This window comes from Athene noctua, chromosome 10 (assembly GCF_965140245.1).
Source record: "Athene noctua chromosome 10, bAthNoc1.hap1.1, whole genome shotgun sequence".
Classification (NCBI taxonomy): domain Eukaryota; kingdom Metazoa; phylum Chordata; class Aves; order Strigiformes; family Strigidae; genus Athene; species Athene noctua.
Genome location: NC_134046.1, coordinates 11,590,357 through 11,612,175, shown reverse-complemented (window position 1 = coordinate 11,612,175; position 21,819 = coordinate 11,590,357). Strand labels below are relative to the sequence as shown.

The 21,819-nt window shown below is 40.0% G+C and overlaps 1 protein-coding gene across 6 annotated transcripts in view; it reads right to left on the bottom strand.

The window, feature by feature from the left end:
• Positions 1-21,819, bottom strand: part of LOC141964007 (contactin-4) — a 340,757-nt gene that overhangs the window by 107,181 nt on the left and 211,757 nt on the right. For 5 of the 6 annotated variants that reach the window (XM_074913777.1, XM_074913772.1, XM_074913774.1 and 2 more), the window contains 2 exons: positions 21,240-21,366; positions 20,004-20,179 (listed from right to left, as the gene is read on the bottom strand). In XM_074913777.1, coding sequence (XP_074769878.1) covers positions 20,004-20,179; positions 21,240-21,366 — 303 coding nt within the window. Of the gene's footprint in view, positions 1-18,195; positions 18,215-20,003; positions 20,180-21,239; positions 21,367-21,819 lie in introns of those variants that run through there. The other variant, XM_074913778.1, reaches the window with a different exon arrangement.

Here is a 21,819-nt window from a genome sequence, read left to right as displayed (position 1 = left end):
GAAGTCACCGCTTCATTTTAGAATCCTTTTTCATGGACCCTTTCTGCTAAAGCCAAATTCAGGACAAAGTCCAGGCAAAAGGGGAACTACAGTGGAAGTAGTAAGTAATGATTTGTTACAGTGCTAGCAGTCATTGTGAGATTTCCAGCACAGTTCTGTCATACCCTTACACTGTAGGTTACATCATTCCCAGGAATTTATTATTATATTATTTCAGCTTTTTCATTTGCATTTTAATGGATAAATATTGTGGGGACTTAAAAAGCCAGCTGCCCTGCAGTGAATTATTTGTGAAAACAAAAACAGTCCCAACCTGCCACCCTCCCATCTTTCTTCTGCCCAAGGAGCGAAGCAACCCCTACTGAGCCCAGGGGTGCTGCCGTTTGCATTAGGTCCTAAGGTTGTCGCATTATCAAACTCTCTGGGCAAAATGGGTTCACACAGGAGGTTCAACACTACACTTCGAGATTAAAACTGGTCCGAATTTAACCTGAGTATCAATTTAACAGCAGGTTCAACAGTGTGAGCTGTTTGGTCAGAATCTGTAGGTACAGGAAGACAATAAAGCATGGAGTTTCCCAGACTCAAATCATAGTTTGAGTCTATAACTTTGAGCAGGGTGATTGTCTTTCTGTCTTTTTATTGGCCTAGGAAAAAAGACAGAAGGAAAACAGAAGAAAACCCATTATCAATGAAATTAGAGGGTTGCAATTTTTCTGTCCTAAGTTGCGAAAAAAATGGGGGAATAGCACTTTTCAGGAACCACTATTACATTCCTCTGGCCACCTGTCAGTCCCATAGATTTAAAAGCATTTTGACTGCATACATGCAGAAGATTGAATCCCATCCTCACTGAGCACAGTTACAAGGAGGAATAAACGTGGTATTTGGAACTATTTTTACATTAATATTATTTCCAATAAATGAAAAAGTAAAGTAAAAGCAGAACAAGTCCCAATCATCAAAGCAGATGCTTTATATACATATATATACACACACACACACGTATATAAATGTACTAGAAAGAAAATTGCCAAAATACTGGTGTCAAATAATATTTAATGGTGAATTCTCCATATCTCTATATAGCTCTTTATATCTTCCTCCATGCTGATAGAACTAATATATTATGCCATATGTATATACATACGCAAAACATCTTAGAGATTATACAGAATTCACTTTTCAGGCCTGAATCCTAAAAAAGCCAGATGCAGGTCTTCTTTGGAACAGATGAAAGAAAAACGGCATCAACTCTGAGCCTGCATGTTTAAACCTACTTACACAGTGCTCTAGGGAATTCTTCTGGTAATCACAGGGGAGGGAATGGGAAAGGTCTTTCATTACTAATTGTAAAAAAACTCCACCTGCTTGGTGACTCAGCAACTCTTGACTATGATAGTATGGAGAGAAAGTGCATGACTCAATAGTTTAAATGCAAAGATAGTCCTCTAACTTTTTTTTTTTTTGTTTTTCCCAAGGAAGAAATAATCTTATTTGTTGACAAAACTGATAGCTATATATTTATGAGAAGAAAAGGACTGCTATCAGGCAAAGTCTCTGCTTGGATGAACAACTAGGAAATGATGGAAAAATGGTCAAAATCAATTGGAGGCAGCAAACAAAGCAGAGCATTCATCACTACTGCTCGTAGTGCAAACTATCAAGCTTTGAAAGTCAATTGTCAATTCTGAAAAGCCTCATGCATGTGCTTCAAATCTGGCTCCATGTAAACTAACACGATTAAGATAATTATAAGAAAGGCTAATGTCTCATCAAACTGATTAGGCTGATTATGCTCATACACTCTGAAATCCACACTTCAAATTTATTTTTGCAATACCTAAATAGTAACTTGAATTAACAATAATATAATTAAGATTTTATTAATAAGAAATTTCATTTAAACACCACCTTCCAATCTTTCCCAAGAAATTAGGAAGGTTATTAGTGTTGTTGAACAGTTACAAAGCATACTGATTAGTGATGTGTGGGTTCAAGAGGTTCTCCTCTGCTTTCACATGCTGTGCAAAGTGAACAAAAACCCTTCCTACAAAATTCTGCTCAAATGGGTGCAGAATATTGCACTGAAATTTTGTACTGCTGAATTCCCCATACATGGAGGTAAGACACTGACTAAACTAAAGTCAAACACACTTGCTGAAAACTACCCTGCATGATGCTTTAACGCAGAAGTGGGTCTCTGACATTTCTTTCCCCATGTTTATTATCTTCCTCCAAGGGAAACACAGCTGTCTAGTGCCTCTTTACCCCTGCCCAGAGAGTAAGAAATAAATTATTCTATATACTTTTGACACTAAAAATCAATGGGACAGCAAAAGAAGAAAAAAACAACTAATGCTCCAGGATAACTCTGAATTACAGTGTAAATGGTTCAGCTGCATGTGTCTCCCCTGACAAGAGTATTGAGTTCTACTTTGCCTTGCGCCAAGCCTAAAGATCCTGACTAACGTAGGACAATATTTGTATTTATTTGCCAATTAAAGAAAACAACAAACCACAAAAATGCCAGAAGACTTACTGAGCCAACAAGCTCAATTAAATATTTCTTGGCAGACTTACAGTTTTGGAAGAAGGTTTGAAGTAGGACTATCATACCTCCATGTTTCCCTTGATAGCAACTCTCTGTGTCCACTGGAAGTTACACCTGAGCAGAATTAGGTGACCTTGGAAATCTGAGGTTTGCAGGTGTCCGGCTCTGGATCTGCCACTGTGCCTGAGCAGATGCCCCCCAAGACACAGCATGGCTCTTCGGCATGTGCTGCTACAGGGCTGGCCTCTACTCAGTATTTTTCATATTGTGTCATATTTTACCTTTTTTTCTGTTTCCTACTCCTTGTTCTATTTCAGATTTGGGAAGGAGGCGGTGAAAGACTAACAGGTCACTACTTTCTCAAACAGAATGAGACAACACCGGTTTACATGTAAAAGCACTGTCATGAGGCAACAATGCCATCCCTTGAAGTGTTTCCTAACCCAGTGGAGGACGTAACAAAAACCAGTGGTAGAAGCTGAAGTCATGAAAATGGAGATGAGCACTTACTGCAAATGATGATCATCAGCTGGTAGAACAAACAGAGAGCAGTGGGTTCAGCATCCTTGATGCTTGGAGATCAAGAGCACCTTTCTAGAACATGCACAAACACTAACTATGCTTTAATCACACTTAAGCAGCCAGGTTCAGTTAGGGATAAACTGGTGGAAAATATGGCCAGTGATAAGCAGGAAGCCACATTACAGGGCGCTGCACCCATCTAGCCTCCAGGTGCATGAAATACTGGGGAGAAGGAGGAGGTTTGGAAGCCAAGGTGATAGTATGGTGGCCCGATGCCCACTAACAGATCTCAGAGTCCCAGAGGTTTGCTCCCTGGGACCTGGCAACATAGTAAGAAATCTGAAAATAATCACATTATGATTAATAATTAAGTACCCCATAGGGTACTAAGTACCTCATAACAGAAATAAAAGACATGGTGATTTTAGGAGTTAAATATTAGACATAATGTAATGAGCATTGGTAAACAGAAGGGAAAGAACAAGACAAAGCAAAACAATGCCTGGAAGTGATAAATTCATTAAGCTTAAGCATGCAGGCATCTTTGTGACTTAATTAAAGTTTTTAGGGTGCGAATTGCTTCAGTTACAGTGATCCATCATTGCATAGATCAAAAAAGAAAGGAGCTTTAATTTCAATAAAAATATTTACACGTGAAACAAACAAAACATGACCAGAATTAAGGACTGCTTACATGAATAGAAACTGCTTCTTGTTAAAGCCAGGATCCTCACATGCACTTTTGGTGAAAGTACATCTATTCAGCAACTCAGTAATTTGTGGCACTGGGCAATATGCGACCATGAAAAAAATACTGTTTCTATTCATAGGATCAAAAAGGAAACAACACAGCATAGAACACACAAGAAGGATGCAAACTCACTCTAACTCATCAAAGCAGCATATGTTCTCACAAGAAATCCTATGTCACTTACACCAATGAATAACTTGCAGATCAGGTTTTTATTTTAAATGTGTGATTTCAAATAATGAAGATCAGATATTTGTATGATTGTTAGAAAAAGAATACACTTGCACAGTAGTTTTTGCCCTATTTAACTTGGAGATTCTCTGTTTAGAAAGCAATTGTCAAAATCAATTAAGAGAAACCACTGAGGAAGAAGATATTAACGCTTTCCAATTCTGGAGGTCAATGCCCTGCCAAAGTTTATTGGGAGCACACAATGTGAAACCAATGACTCCACTGAAAAGAGAAAAACATTGTATAAGCTCCAGTAACTTCACCATCACAGGAGGACATGATTAGTAATGTTTTCAGCGCAAAGAAAGAACATAACAGGGAGGTTTAACAGGAATTCAGACAGGTTATCACAATTAACACTGTTCTCATACCTTATTTAATGAGTGGGTATGCCATTTAAACTTCTTCATCTCCACAGGATCAGTTCTAAATCAGATTTAACAGACCCACATGAGTGTAAAGCTGTGAAAAATACATTGATGCATACCACTGACACCACTGTGTGATTGCATGACTTCAGGAAAGTCACTTAAGTTCTTTGTGTACATCTCTAAGGATGAGTCCTTAAACGCTATCTCTCAAAAGCAACTTAATTAGCTAATATTTGCACAGAAACTTGACATCTGGTGCTGAAATGCACTGGAGTGCAATACGCTATTAGCATGTGCACACTAACACCCACCCTTTAATACAAACTTGAATGTCTTTTCTTGCATTACTAAATTTCTCTGTAGCTTCCATTAAAACTCTGCCTTATGCAGGTAGTGGTAAATGATGCCAGTCTGATACAGATGCTTATTCCTCAAAAATGCTCAAAAGCCCAGAAGGTGCCAACAGCAGCTGTCAACCCCATCAGCTTTTCAGTCTGAGTAGGGTATTGCATTGAATGACCTCCTTCCAAAACCTCAAATGTGGTTTAATAAAAGCTTAAACAATCCGAAATGATCCGAAGCCCCTTAAGACTGGGTAGTTTGTCTTAGTAAACGGCATATGGAAATTTTAATCAAAAACATATGGCTTTTCACAGTAACAATTATCCAACTTTGGCTAGAGTAATGAAAAATTTCCCCAAGTTTTATGTAAAAAAATCAGTCTTTATAGCAAGGAAGATTCAATTATAAGGAAAATAGCTGTAGCCTTTTATCCTTTACTAGGACCTACTTGGGTTTGTACTTCATTTATGAAATTCAGTAATTCTTTTTCTAAGTGACCACTAGATAACTCCCAGAAGTCAAAGTTTGCTCTTTTAAAGAAATATTTCACAGATGACATCAAAGTACAAGGAAACAAACAAGACCATCCTATCTCACTTTCCCACAAGTTCCCGCTGGCAGGGGCAGTGTCATATTCAACCTCTGCTTTTTGTATTTATATCTCTTCTCATTTATAGCTCCACTGATTGTTGTATTGTTAAGACCTCTACACAAGCAGAACGGTTATACTGTTTGTACACGAGGCCCGCTTGGTTCCCATTATTGGCTGCAGTATGGAAATAACTCAGCTGCTGAACTCAGCGTGCCCTGAAAACCAGACCGAAACAAGGAGGCTTCCCTCAGGAGGCTGCAAGTCTCAGGTCATTGGTGATTTGACAGAGAGATCCCGATTTTTTATGAGAGCTAAGCTCTGTTTTGCCTGCTTTTGTTTGTCGGAGGAGGGTTTCCATGGTTTGCTTTATTTTTTAATGCGCAGCATATTTTTAGAATTCAAAATGCTTTTGTAATTACGTCCATTCTGAAATTAAGAGAGAACTCCTCTCTATGCAAGAGGGTTATTTTATAGAACTATTAAACAAAACCAAAAATATTATAGAAAATTACATGAATAGTAAATGATTCAAATTGATGGTGACAGGTGTCTGCATGTCTTTTAGAAAGCCAATTTATGTGACTATATCATGTAGAAGGAAGCACTGCTCTACGTTGCCCTGAATGGCATACTGTCAAAAACTCATACACCATTAGTGAACCCTTTGTCATGACATTTAAGGGTTTTTTTCTAATGATTATAAAAGCAGTGTCAACGCTATTTTTAACTACTATTCTTGTTTAACTGATATGAAACTATTTCTCATTCTACTATAACAAAAACATACATACATCAATCACTTCTTTATACATCACTGGATTTTAATTTCCAAAAGAAAACATGACTAATGTTCAGGCTTAGAGGAAAAAAAAAATGTTAGTGGCTTTTATGCCACTATATTTTACTTAAAGTCTATCTCTAGAGACTTTTGTAAAACAAATTTGAGAACATGTCAGTGATACTGCTCTACCAAGTTGATGTTAACAGCAAGTAGCTACCAAAGCATAATACCTGTATCTGTATGACTTTCTATATCTTCATATGGATCATTATTCCTTCAGAGTGAGATATTCAATGAACCTTGACACAGGATGTATGTGATTGAAGGAAAAACAAGGGATTGTGACACGGGACCCAAGAATGCAACCACAGTATAATTCCAAAGGTCTTGCTGGTGCAGCTGCAGGATGGAAATAGATGCCTCCAAGCTGTGGGTACAACCCACAGCTCCTCCTCACTGACGAACCACAACCCAGGACTGAGCAGAAGTAGGCTAGGCTGGAACAAAAGAACCATGAGCAAGAAGACTACCTATATTAAACACATATAGTAAAACTCAGACCTAACCGAGAGAGAAATCAATGAGATAAAAGCAGGTAATACAGCAGTAGCAGCAAATGTAGAAAAATACCTGCAGTCAGCTCCAGCCATGGGGAAGACCACCCCCATCATGCTCTCTTAACAAAGCAACTCCAGAGGCTTGCAAGGGGTTGTAAGTGCCTCCTCCTGGGAAGGCTGCAATCACCTAGCTTGTGTCCTGGAGAAGCACAGGAAGGAAAAAGGGTAGGTGATACCCACCCACACTAGACTGTGCAGCATTGCAACCGTGTAGTTACTGGGAGTTAGCAATAACTGGATACTATGCACTCTCTCCTTACTATGATTGTAACTGTACTAATAAATCTTTGATTAAGTAACTAATACTTCAGTTAGATTATCAACAATTCTTGGATCAGCGTATAAGGGGTTCTTTAGTCCATATATCTTTCACCCTGGAAACTCAGTTGCACTTTGGATGCAAGAAACTTGAATGGTTAAAAATGAATCTGATAATTTAAGAACTGACAAATTAGAAAGCTAAAACTTGTCCACTGGCAATTTTGGGCATTCTATAGTGGACAAAACACCACCTTTACTACATATATGAAATGAAATTCAAAGCACCCATACAATAGTAAGTAAAGTGTACAGTTAAGGAGTAATTACCTCTTCGTATACATGAAATGCACAATCCACTTAGGTACACAGATACAGCCAAGACACCTAAAATCAATTTTCAAGCATGACTTAAAAGATTTACGGAGCATAATGGGGTTTGGCTTCTCATACCCCTTCAATAATTTTAAGATGATCCCAGCAATCTGAAATTTAGAATGATGTTTAAGGTCATATTCAGTCCTTGAATTGAAGTCAACAGGATTTTTTCTTTTTATTAAAGACTTATTTCAAGGGGAATCTGAATAGGTTGGCAATGACACCTCACTGTACAAAAAAACTGACCAGAAGGATTGGCCAAATCTTCCTGGTTCAGACTGAGTAAAGAAACTTCTACCAAGAGATAGCTTCTATGTCTTCTTCTAAATTGTTTTAATCACATTTGCATAACTCTCCACATACAACAGAGCATACTTTCATATTCTGGACAAAATACACAACCAGATGGAGACAGAAGTCATTTGCATCGCTGCCCATGGAATAATATGACTTCATTGGCTGTAGACTATAAACTATGCTAATTTGGCCCATAAAATAGTCTTGAAGATGAGATTCTAGTGCATCTCAATCAATTTCAGATTTTAGAGGACATTGGTTGGAAGAAATCATAGCCTGTCTATATGAAGGCAGGCTGAAAGCACTTTAACTGATGACTAGCACCCACAAAAGCATTAAAGCTTTTTGCTCTCGAAACACTTGACAAGATTTGCCTCCTGATATTTATGGCTCTAATATCTCTAAACACTGTCTCTATAAAACCTGTGCCTGACTTTTTAAAAGCAGGGTTTTATGTCATCCCTTTCACAAATACACAAAGATTTAGTTCTTCTGCCCATGTCCTTGCTGCTGTGTGAAGACTACACAGTAGGCTATGCAGCTCAGAATAAAACAACCTTTGATATGGAGCTTAACAGAATTTTAGTTTAAGAGCTGGTGTTCTAATGAAGAATTTTTAGAGTCACTGATTTCAGAAATAGTTTGCAAGTCTGGGGATGAAAGCTTTCTAATTTGACCTTTAGAACAGAAATTTCACTGGGATTTCTACTACACCAGAAAAAAAAAGAAAGTTTTAGAGGTAAACATCTTGCCATTTTGCTACCCTGCCTCTCCTTTGGAAAATATTTTTGCTTGGACTTGATTACTGTAGACACTAAACAAAGTATTGCCTGTGCATCTTTACCGAGAGGCCAGGTCCAGTTTGGCCATCTAGACCTTTCTCTTCCCTGATCTTTCCTGCACAGAAATCACCACCATTCTCACAAGATGCAAAAATTCTTAGATGACCCTTTGCCATGGGGGCATTTGCAGCTGGAGGATTTTCACGGTGGGGTTTGCTCCGAAGGGTCAACTTAGCTACACAATGAGAAGTGTAGGTGGAGGAGTTGCTGGTTTGAACCCAAACCAGATGTTCTCAGAGGAGGCATGTGCCTCCTGCCATGCAGAAGGGCTCGCAGCTCCTCCTGTCTGAGCCAGGAGTGAGCTGCAAGTGGCCACACTTGGGTTAGGAAAGGAGAAAGCCGTTGTGCTGACATGCAAGCCAAGATCCTGCTTTTCTCTCAAGCCTTCCCTGCTCTCCCTGTCACTCACATCTCTGACCTATGTATCATCTTGGATTTTGACATCTCTATCTGGGTTCTCATATTGAGACTATGTTTAAATCTTGCCAAGCCTTTCTGACTACCATCTATCAAAGACAGGCTGATTTGTCTACCCGCATGGCTAAAATTCCTCCTCAGGCTTTTACCTTGCATCCCAAAGACTGTGACAGCTTTTTCTCAAGTATTATCAATGCCCCTGGACACAATACAGCTGTGAGAGTCACGGATCCTTGCGTCATGCTCAGACCACTTCTCCTTCCTCTGGCACACCAAGCACGAGCTCCTTGTCCTGACGCATTGTATCCTCAGCACCTTGATGGGATTTGATCCCTGCTTCCAAACAGGTGACAAGGCAGCCCCAGTATTTTTTTTTTTGCCTTCTTCATGCCATTCATCTTAGTGGGGAACAGGGGCTTTTAGCAGTATCTGCAAGACACCCACTGTTCTCTTTCCAAATCAAATCATTCTATGATGTCACCAAAAAAAAGAAAAAAAAAGAAAAAATCCTCCTTGACTTTACGTTCCATTTCATAAAAGCCACCTGTTTACTATCCTTCCATTGGAAATATTTCAAATGTTCATTTTGAAGCAACTCTCCTGCTTGAGACAAAATGCTGAGGAGTCAGAAAACCTTATTTTATTACTTTAATCTGGAAAATCTGGGCAGACATTTCCCCTTGGGTTGACTTGAATGGAGTTACTTCTCTCAGAATTTTTTTATATTTTCCTAGCAAAACAATGCACTATTTGCACACCTTCTTCCAGCACTGATGATTTGCTATAGCCAGAAAGCAGTACTTCTACCTGCAGCAGGAGATACTACGCAGCCCTCTCTCACTTTAGCATTAACATTGCAGGTGCCTCATGCGTTCCCCACCGGAGCATGCTATGCTGCACCTTCTTACTTTGTGCACCTAAGTGAATGCAAATTCAGACCCCAAATAATGTAAAATAATGTGACACAAGCTCACTGAGCTAGAAGTTTCAAAGAACAATTTCCCTTTACTTGATAGAAACACAAACAAAAAATACCCCACAGAGATCCTGATCCTCAGAGGGTTATATCTGGTGGTTCAGCTTGCCTATGGAAATGCACATTATGATGCGAGGCAGCATCTCTTAGAGAGGAGATATTTTTTCATTCTGTTCATCTCTCATGTCTAATGAATTATGAAATGGCAGTCACGTTTGTTGCAGACAGGAAAACTAACATGGGACAATTTTTGACAAACATATTTAAAGCTCTGCTGTCCTTTGCATGCCAACACTGACTCTCTGAGTTTGCTTTCCAGAAGGAAAATAGGAAAGAAAAAATAAAACAATGAAAAAGCACCCACTAGGATAAAATTGTTCTGCATTGGCGTTGCATCCCATCAACAGGAACAGAAATTTTCTTAGAGAGTCCACCTCTGGTCTTTGGGTATAGTCTGCACTTGACCGGGGGTCCTGTAACTGCTATTTTCCATACATTTAAAGACAATACTGATTTGCATTGATATAGAATCAGTAAGGATCAACCGAAGGATAATAATTATTTCTTCAAACCAGATAAACAGCATTATATCATTTGAGAGACCAGGAGATTTAGAGCCAAAAGGGGTGGACTTAGAGCCAAAAGGAGATTTAGGAGCCAAAAGCATCCTAATAACTGAGAAAATAACATAGACCTCAATTCCTTGTCCTATTCTCTATCCACTGGACTTAAAAGACCAGAAAAAGTGATTAAAATATGCCATCAAAACATAGGCTTATGGCTCTTCAGGTGTTTGTGCCACACTAGGACCTAGTTTTTGCAAGATGTTTGGAAAGACTTATAACAGGATAGAACCCAGACCAAAAGAAGCCTTAGTTGCAACCATAGTTGTTTATGTGGTTTGAGGCTCATCAGGGATCTCCTGGACAGACCTGACTGATCTCCATGGACAGATCCATGTCTGTAATGGAGAGACCGAGCAGGTGAAGAGTACTTGTTATGGAAACGATGCCCCAAACTCACCCCTGAAGGATAAAAGAGTGGTGATGATGGATGCATATGTGAAATCACAAGCAAGGACCACTACGTGGGGACACAGCATGAGTCTACCCTGGCTGCTTATGAATATTTTGCAGGCAAAGTCTCTACAGGATTACTCATAAAAATTTCACGATACTAACGTTTCATGGAAATATCCTTATGAACTCTAATAATTATCCACAAGTCCAGAGGGAAAAATTTCTCTTAAATTTATGAGTTTGCAGTTGGTCATATGCCATTTTGTCTTTGCAAGAAAGTATGGTTCAATCTCGCTGAAAAAAAGCGTTCCCTGAAGGGTCACTGCACTCTCGAGGATACTGTTTTATATTGGCATCTACATTTCCAGGCTATTATTTCATTTATTGTCAAAATAATAATTTAAATTTGTAATTTATTTTCCTCTCTCATTTATGCGCCATTCTAGCTGTCACCAGAATAAGTCAGCTGGACATCAGTGGTTTGCAGAGGTAAGGTTGTACTCAATGAAGGTAGCTGGGCTATATTCTGAAGTTAGGCCGAAATTAAACTGGAATATCATAGTTATTCAACTGTTCCTATCCTCGGCTTTGATTTAAGAAAAAATACTCAGAAAAGTATTCTGTAAATATAGTCACAGTCAGAGGATTAATACTACTGCTAAGGACACATTAATATTCCCAGTATACTACTATTCTTGCTTTTAGCCTTCAAAGACCAGAATAGATGTCAAATGATGTGTACTGATTCTCTAATAACCTAGTGGTAAGCAGCCAAACAGGCCACTGACAGGAACTACCTTGCTGCTAATACAGACGGGTTGAAAAGGCTTCAGGAATGAGAGAAAAGGAAATTTTTGCTGATATATAGCACAGTATCAGATCCTGCACAAAGCCAAAGCAAAACCAGGGAAAGACAGACACTTACTGTGGGTGCTTTACACTGTTTTCTTTATGACCTATGCATTAAGCATATAAAAAGGAAGGTGGTATTAAGTTAACAGGTGAGATGTCAAAGTGAAGTGAATTAAGCCCAAGGTCAGAAGATCTTCAAATGCAGAGAGATCTACTCCATTTCAAAGCGAAATCATCCCAAATACCTGGGCTCAGAACCTGGCTACTTACTGCTTCATTCAGAACATCAGAGAAAACAAGAAATCTCTCTTTTTATTTCATTCCAGGTTGTTGGAGTCTTCCACATCACCCTGACATGATTTAGCACAAAGGTAATTTTCTCAAGACTAGAAAGAGTTTCATGTAACAGCAGAGCTTTTCTCAAAGAAAGCTTACATTTGGGATCTTGGCACACTGGGACCAAATTGGTCCATTTAATTTTCATTTTAGGCAAACACCTACATCTACACTTGGTTCTTAAAGATCCACTCCCTAGATAGAAAAACAGACATATATTTTAAATATGTTTTTTACATATTAAAGGCAATATCCAGAAATAGGAAAAAACCTGTCAAGCATGTGCCTTGCTGTTCCCTAAATTTCTAAACCACAGAAGAAACCGTGGCACTGTGACCAACCTGTGATCTTAAGCTCACTGCAGTGCGATGCCCAGAGGCACTGGCAGCAGCTCTCCTGCCACAGCCCTCTGACACCTCCCCATGCAACGCTCCCTGCTATCAGCAGCACTATTTCTGCATGATATAAACCGAAATACACTTCCTAAATAACACTGCAGGCTTACAAGATTACTAGCTCTGGGAGAAGGTGTGCTGATTATTTACAAATGTCCTGCCACTGCTTTAAGTAATAATGTATTCACCTTATTTATAACCCTTGGGTGGAAACAAAGCAGGTATAAATTCCATGTTTCTGTTCTAAATTAAGGGTCTTTCTATAACAGATGAAAGTAAAGTAGGTTATGTATCTCTCCTCTCCTACATACTCCCTGTTGGCCCTATTCATCAAAAACAAAAAAAAAAGAAAAAGAAAAAAGAAGAGCTTACGTGAGGCTTAGCCTAGTTTTCCGCCCATTGGAGACTACGTGGCAAAGGTGCAGAGGTTGTGAGACAGTTCTCCAACACTGACAACTACACTTTGCACAGCTGTGTTAAGATTTCGGAGGCTCTGAAAGGCTTCAAAGGGAAAAAAATGAGACAGCAAAAGAGATTTTGGTATGCGTATAGCAAAGCAGGCCACGTGAAGAAAACCGCTTCCTGAAGATGTAAGAAAAATTAAGAAAATCAAATTAATTAAGACAGATTCGTGGTCCCCATTCATGGGGATGTTACCTTGGAATTGTAACTGTACTCATGGGCACAGCACACTGACAAAAATGCCAGGAAAAAGGGAATTAACCTACAGGAAGAGCTGCAGATTTGAGGTCCACACTCTTAAAAAGTAGAAGGAGTGCCTGAGCAAGAAATAGCTGAGTGTGGTATTTCAAAATTGGGGTGAAAACCAGCCTTGGAGCACGGGCACACATGTTCAGCAGTGGTGGGTGCAGGCAGGGGCTGCGGTGTGCAGGCAGGCATGGGTGCTTCCCCCACCTTAGTGCGGGTGGGCAGCTCCCACCCAGGATGCTGAAACCCCGCAGGGGTTTTTCACAAGTGCTCTCAAAGAGAACCAGAACAAGGAAGGAGCCAGGAAAATGTGCAAAAATGGATTTCTGCCCTTCACAAGCAGAAAAACCTTGAAAAACCTAAACTTTCCTAAGAGGATGAGCACGGATCACCGATGGGCTGCTGAGGGGTGAGTAGAGCCGTGCACACCCGCTGTCCCAGCTGCAGCTCGACTCCTGAAAAAGCCAACCCAAACTCTCCGTCTCCTTAATTTCCAGGATGTTTAAAACACATCATTTTTTCTCAACAGTCAGACGTTAGTAATCACTGCGGAAATGATTTAATTTGCGTGCCAAATGCCTCATTCAGCCGAGCGGCAGCGCATCGCTTCATTGATCAATCAATGTGATTGTTGTTGCACTTGTTTGTTTAGGCAAGGCAAGGCAGATAGTTTGGCGGTTCTCTGAAAATGTTTTCATTATTAATTGTTCTTGAAAGAATTTCTTCATTGATCACTTAATCTCCAAAAAGAAAATGAATGCACTTCAGGGCAATAAGAGGGTAACAACAGTAAAGAATTTGAACCGCAATTATAATTTGTTTCTTAGCAACTAATAGCAAAAATTATGGGATTTGCTCGGGTACAAGATAGAACAGGAAATACTCCAGCAATGGGAATATTCAAAAAAAATCCTTTTCAGTATAATGTTGGGAGTAATTTTCTTTTTCTACCATCACAGTGAAATTATTTTGGGATGGTAGGTCAAAGCCCCAAAGTATTCTCATTACAACCACATTATTACTGTATTTTATGCTACCATTTCCACTGCACAGTGCTGAGTCCTAGCTGCTAATTCATGCGTAACAACTATTTTCACAGAAACACTTCTATAAAACAAATTCCTTTAATAAAGTGTACGGGGAAACAGTTTTCAGAAACAATAGTGTGAATCCCTGCAGTCAGGACTATGTTCACAGCAATGAAGAAGAAAGTTAAATGTTTCTATAAATGAATAGGTAAGTCTGAGGCTGCTGCCCTAGTTAGTGGTGGAAAGAAACCCACCTCTAAACCCTGCCTTCCAGGCACAGTTTAATCTTCAAACACAGTAAAACCAGTTCAGGCTAAATTCCACACAAAAATTTGGACATTTTGCTTGACCAGGGCTGTCTGCAGGAGGAGGAGGAGGAGACCCTTCCCCCTTCATCTTGTCTCATCTGTCTGAGCTCCCAGGGGCAGCACAGTGATGCTTTGCTGCTGCTGCTGCTCCAGCATCCTCTGAGGACACCTCCCTTCAGCCCCGTTGTCGCCTCTCCTGGGGCCTCATTTCTGTTCTAAAAACTGGTTTCTCAGCCCCCTGGACATCTCAGTATCATTTTTGCCAACTGTAGAAAAGGCCCACAGCATTATCATGGCCCTGTTAAGTTACAGATTTGAAAGAAACTCCACAGAAAATTGCTATGGGTTGGAAAGGCACTGATTTTGGAGAAGCGTCTCTGCGCAGAGTGTGAGGAAGGACACCAACCATCCTCCCAGTGTTGGGGTGTAACAGTGTGCAAAATGCTAAAAACCCCTGAAAAGTAGATCCCATTTCTCTAACAGCTCACATTTCACAGACATCACTTTTAGGCAGTTTTTATAACAACAGAGGGCAAAACAATGGTATGACTGAAAAACTACACCAATTTGAACTTGTATTTTCCTCTTTGGATACTCATTTCAAAATCAGCAGCATGTGACAAACATCAGTACCAACGGGAAAGGCAACAGCTACTGCAAGGCTACTCACCCACTCTCCAGAGGGTTTATTTTTAAACCAGCATTACTGCAGGTAGCACTGTCTTTGTGTGTTTTCAGATTAAAGTGCAAATGCTGATGAGGAGTTTAAGGCCAAACTGAGTCTAGTTATCACAGCAGGGAAAAGACATCTCCATCTACCAGCACTGAGGATGGCTTCATGGAAGAACACAGGGCTCATCCACCAGGAGAGCAGAGCAGAGCCTTGGCCCCATCCTGGGGACACATTAGCTGCTGCAGGTGGAAGTGGTGATGGAGCAGACACAGTCTGGAGATCCCTGGGGTGGGGTGCACAGGGGTGTCCAGACTGATCCCCTGCACTGCTCCTGGAGAAGTGCAAAAATGTCTGGTTTCAAAGCTTTGGTGGTAAAAAAAAAAACCAAACCTGTGGCCTCAGCAAGGTAAAATAAATATCAAAGTTAATCTCTAATTAGAGATATTATTCTATAGGTGCTCATAAATCACCTGAAGTGTAAGACAGTAATTACTGTTCTCCTTGCTGGGAAGAGTCCTGTCTTATCTATCCCAACGTGATTATATATAATAAAAAAAAAAAAAGATCTGCACACCACTTGGCAAAGAATTACAAAGAGAAGGGAAAATCTTACGCAGCCCTATTTTCTCTGCCAAAGACAGTAGACAAGAGTCACAAGTCATGTGGAAGCTGGCACTCTCCATGGTCACCCACACATGGCATAGATCAGGGGCTTCTGCAAAGACATTTCTGGTGAAAAGATATCAGGCTCACCTTCCAAAAAGCACAATTCTTTTGGGCATCTACCATACTCAATAGTCAATAGAAGGGGGAGGAAAAGGTTTGAAAGCCTTTGGGTCATTGTCTGCAAAGGGTGTGGAGTAAAAGCATCCTCCGCACTATCAGTAGTAGCTGCTAGCAGGTATAATTAGCACTAGCAGAGGCCACCAAAATAAGTGAAACTAAATCATATTACACAGTCCTCCAAATACACACCCCTGAGAATGGTCTGCAAATGTTGTGCAGAACAGGCTGGTGAGCTTCTCTACGGGCAGGCTTCAATGCTGCCTCCCACTGGGACAGACAAGCTCCTGAAGACTTTCCCAGGACTCTGTTTTGTGATTTTATGTCTATGGACGTGTGGGTATAAATGCAACTTTCAGCACCTGTGTGCAGTAATGTTCCATTTTGTAAAATATTTCAGTCAGTAGAAATAATGTTGCAAGGACTCTCGCTCAGAGCGCATCCTGCTCATAGTGTGTCGCTCCGCTCCGAGTGCTCTGCTCTCCTGGCCACAGCCCAGAGCCACTCTGCACCTTTGTGTCTTGCCAAAGGGAGCAGGAACTGAGCGGGTGGAATGACTTGCAAATTCATCACTTTGTGAGGGGTATGGTCCAGCTCTGGTGCCATTAAAGATCAATACAGGTTCTATCTTGGACTTCAACAGAAGCAGGATCTGGGCCATAGTAAACAGATTTAATCATATGGCTGAAATGGGTGGGTACATCTCTAAACTGCCACATCAGAGCTGCACTTCTTTCCAGGAAGAACTTCTTATTGATTTCAGCGTTATTTCTGAACAAAAACTATGGTACAGGGAGTAAAATTGTCAAGCGAAGTCCCAATCCCTAAAATAAAAAGCACATAATTTAATCTAGTTCAGCTGTGTTTTTGTATATCATTTTGGAAAAGCCATTATTAGAATATATACTCAAGAGTTTAAAGCTTTTTTTATTTTCTGAGAGCCTGTATTGCTATAAGCACAGGGTTTAGGGTATCATTAATCCATATTCTGTTACTGTGGCACAGCAGATTCCTCACTTTCTGAAAATACGTTCAATTTCAGAGACAACTAGCATTGGGGGGAAAAAAAAAAGAAAAAAGAACAAATTTGAAATGTAAATGGCATATCACAAAGCAAGTATTGGGGGAAAATATTAGCACTTTTATCGTAATGAGTTTGTAACCTAAATACATATTTCAAGCATTAAATTGCTGACCCTCTCTGACCTCCACAGAAGGTTGAATATCTGGATCACAGTTTAATCTTCACTGAGAATACTAGAGAAGAATAATATAACCCTTGAAGAATGAACGAACATATATTACTGATGCCCCAAGATTCAGAATTTAACTCTTAAGAGGAGGGGAAAAAAACCCTCAAAACCCCAGACATCAGTCTCAAAAGACCCAGCAATAACTTTCCTCAGAAATAAAAATGAGATAACACAAAAATCACACAATGCACAATCAGGGCGGAAAATAAGGGCTTGTTTGAGGGGAAGCTATGGACAGGTTAAGCAGTACAGTCCTGAGACTCTAACCAAATTGCTTTCCACAGCCAAGTCATAATATGTGAAATTGCAGGGCATAAGAGACCAAGCTGAAGGGCTGGAGCTGGGTCAGAGACTGCACGTGCAATCTAGGTGTCAGACAAGGGTGTAAATTCAAGGGAAAAAAACTTGATAAAAGAGAAAAATCCTGAGGGAGTAACTGAGAGCAAACAGGTTTACGAGAGCTCTGCAGCAGCTAGAATGAGTCCTCCCCATAGAGTGTTTTAGGTTATTCCAAGCAGAACCTACAGAAAGCCATTCAAACATGTTGATGTTTTGAATAAAACCACATAAAGGTAAATAGTTATATTAAGCAGTGCTACTGCATCCCCACGTCTTGGACATCAAGGCTGAAAACTAGGCATTACTAATACAGATGCCCGTTTTTACTGGTTCTTAGAGGCAGAGCTTTTGTAATAAACTTAAACCAGCCTGTTTCATAATTCAGCTAATTCCAGTTGCAATCCCTTTGATACAAAAAGGACACTGAATTACTCAAACATGTCCAGAGAAGGGCAACGGAGCTTGTGCAGGGTCTGGATCACATGTCTTATGAGGAGCGGCCGAGGGAACTGGGGGTGTTTAGTCTGGAGAAGAGGAGGCTGAGGGGAGACCTCATCGCCCTCTACAGTTACCTGAAAGGAGTGTGCAGAGAGCTGGGGATGAGCCTCTTTAACGAAGTGACAAGAGGGAATGTCCTTGAGTTGTGCCAGGAAAGGTTTAGACTGGACATCAGGAAGCATTTCTTTCCAGAAGGGGTTGTTGGGCGTTGGAATGGGCTGCCCAGGGAGGTGTTGGAGTCCCCATCCCTGGAGGAGTTTAAGAGTCGTGTTGACATAGCGCTGAGGGATCTGGTGTAGTTGGGAACTGTCAGTGTGAGGTTAATGGTTGGACTGGATGATCTCCAAGGTCTTTTCCAACCTAGATGATTCTGTGATTACACAAGACAAAATGACTTACTGCTTTGTGAAAGCACAGAGCCTACCTTGATAAATGCTCATTTCTTTTATTTAATCCAAATGTTTCTAACCTGATTATGCTGTTTTAGCAATCTAAAATAAATTTTAGGAATCAAAAATAATACATTTATTCAAGTTCCTCATCATTATTTTAACTGGAAAAGAACAAGCTTTGTTCTTGAATTCAATCTTCTTAACTAAGAATCAGTCAAACCAAATTTGTATTTGCTCAACTAGAAAACTTGAAAGGTTTTTGCCAGATGTATCATTCATCAAGATAGATAAATTAATCAGAATTTAATAAACACTCTGTAACTGAAACAAAGATAAAATGTTTCTTATTTTTGTGCAGAATTCTCTGCATTTGCAAGCTCTTGGTTAATAAGCACCTAATAATTTAAATAAGCAAGGAAGTTGATGTATTTTCACTCAAGTAGTCTGCGGCTACTTGCCAGCATCAGGATTCTCCCTTCTAGTCCCACATCCTGAACTTTGAAGCCTGGGACCAGAGTTTAAGGACCTGCAACCTGATACTCAGCTTGTCCTTAAATGATTGACCAGCAAAGAATATGACTCCAGCCAAGGGGGTGCTGATGCATCTTTCATTAAGCTCTACTGAAAGCCCAGCTCACCACTACTGATGGCTTCATGTCTGGGAACAGACTGCCCTGAACTCCTGCATGTGCGTGCAAGGCTGTTTCATAGCAGGTCCTGCTGTTATCACTAAGCTGCTGTGAACACCTCTCCTAGGACAACGGCACAGAGAAATCACAGAGATGATGGATGAGTAAGCCTGTGGATGTATTATCTGCCTTCACCTTCGCAACTACACGAGAAAAAAGATGATCTGTGGTTCTGCGTTATCATTTGTCCACTCTTAGAAACTCTACCCTGTACCTCAAAATGGCTTTACATAATTTCATATAATGCTAATTCACATCAAGACCAGTGTCTTTTGTTGTCTTTAGCTTTTGACAAGAAGCAGCTACTCGAATAAATATAAAACAGTAACCCCAAATAAATATGAAGCAGCCTGTTTTCCCTTTTACACATAGAGTTACAAAATACCATCCACACTTGAAAGTACTTATACCTAAGTACTGAAATATAGGACTTGTGAAAACTGTCATTGTGAATTTATTCCTTATAAAGAGCATGCTCATTCAAATATTTTGAAGCTTTAATGCCCCAAGGAAAGGAAAAATCAATGGTGAGATCACATTTGCCAGATACTTTCCTAGGTGGCCTCTTTCTCAAGAAGAAAGACATTTTACCCTGCAGGCTACATATAATTTTAGCTAAATAATCATAAACCAAGGCATCTATTCCTCATTCACACCTCCCCTCTAAATCCAGGTGTTTTCTCTGCCCCATGACCACCTCAGAGAATACCACAGAAGACATTAGAAGAAGTTAGGGAAGAAAGCACTGCGCTCACAGTTTTTCTCACACGCTGCAGGAACGGAGGCTCCATTGTTACTTACAAGCAAACTGAAGCTTTGCTTCTCTGCTGACAATTGTTCCAAATGGGTTTGTTGCTACACACTGGTACGTTCCAGTATCTTGGGTTTTATTGGGATCATTGATCAACAGGTTGCCTTCCACCACGCTGTAGCGGTAATCCATACCGATGTCAATACTGGTTCCATTTAACTTCCAGCTATAGCACAAAATGCCAAAGTTAAATTCTGCTAATATTAATGGATACTCTTGGGTATTTGAAAATACAACATGAAGTAAATAAAGATTTAAAATATCTTTGATTACTTAATTAAAAATAAAAAAAGCACAATGATGCAAATTTCCTGTGCAGTATTGAAATATTCCAGTATTTAACCAAAAGAGTAATATCCTTGACATATATTTCAGTCTTGGATATGATTAATGCTTCTGTAGTTGCTGCTCTTTGGAATTGATCATTTTGCAAGGGGAAGTCCCAGAAACAGGATCTTTAAACCATTCAAGTCCACCGAGATTTCTTTTCCCCCCTCCCAACTTGCTGGCTCTTTGTTTATAAATTTAAGAAAATTCACTCACAGCAGATGTTGTCACAAACTAGGGCACAGAGATTCCAGCTCCACATTGCCCCAGTTACAGCAACCCTTATCCCCACCGGCTCTCAACAGAGCATGTAAGGGAGACACAGCCGCATAGCAGCTACCTTTATCGCTACATACAGAGAAACAATTTGAATATGTTTGCATCAGTGAATCAACAGAGTTTATTGCATTAAATAGTTGGTCATGTCAGAAGACAGCACGGTGGCTGAGGTCTGACAACTCTAATCGGTTTCAGAGTGGCATTTACTTTGGTGAACAAAATGAGAAAGGCACTAAAGGAAAAAAAAACATCAGCCTAAATGATTTAGAGCAGCAGCATCACCGTAGCAGTAGAGCATCTTTCTTCTAAGGATCCCAAAGCAGTTAATAAAGCTGAAAACAATTAAGAGCTTTGTCCACGTTTATGGAAAAGGATGGGTAATCTGGGAGCCAAGACTATTTATAACCCCTTTGTAGCCTTTTTGAACTCTTGCCCAAATTTTGCAGTTGCATTGCAATATGTGGTGATTTCCTGATGCCTGTTTTTTTGTTACCAGCACTGTGGTAGATTTCAGGAGCATCACTGAGTTATGCTGCATGACACACAGAGGAGAAAGGCTCTTGGGACACACTGCTGTAGCGTGGAGATCATGCTAAAGAATAGTTAAACATTCAACAAACCCAATGGTTGGTCTGGGATTTCCTTTCACTTCGCAGCTCAGCTTCACTTTCTTTTCCTCTGAATCCAAGGGGAAGATCATGCTGTTGGGCTCCTGAAGGAAAACTGGTCCGTGCAGTGTGTTGTCGTCTGCATTAAACAGAGGGAAAATGTGACAGATAGGTGATGGAATCTCCATGTACCCAGTGTCAAAATATAAAACTGTACCTGAGCAGCAAGAGGCTGTGTATCATTCATCTTAGAAGTGATAATTACACTTTTTTATTTTAGAGCAGTCAAATTTTTCTTCCAAAAGCCATTGAACCTCACATGGAGTCAACTTTCATGAAAATATCTGTGCACTAAATAAAGCACAGACTGAAACTTTACCCAAAGTTCAAAAGAATGGGAACAGGCATGACCCTATTGTCATAGCAAAGCTCACTTCAAATCAGAATGCTTAGTTTCACCTTTAAAAAATGAAATATTTTCACTGTAAATTAAAAATTAATTTCACCGTAAATTAAAAACCTGCATTATTGAATACAGCTACACCGCCAGAGGTTTGCCCTGGGAAGCCACTCCATTACAACTGATTCTGTC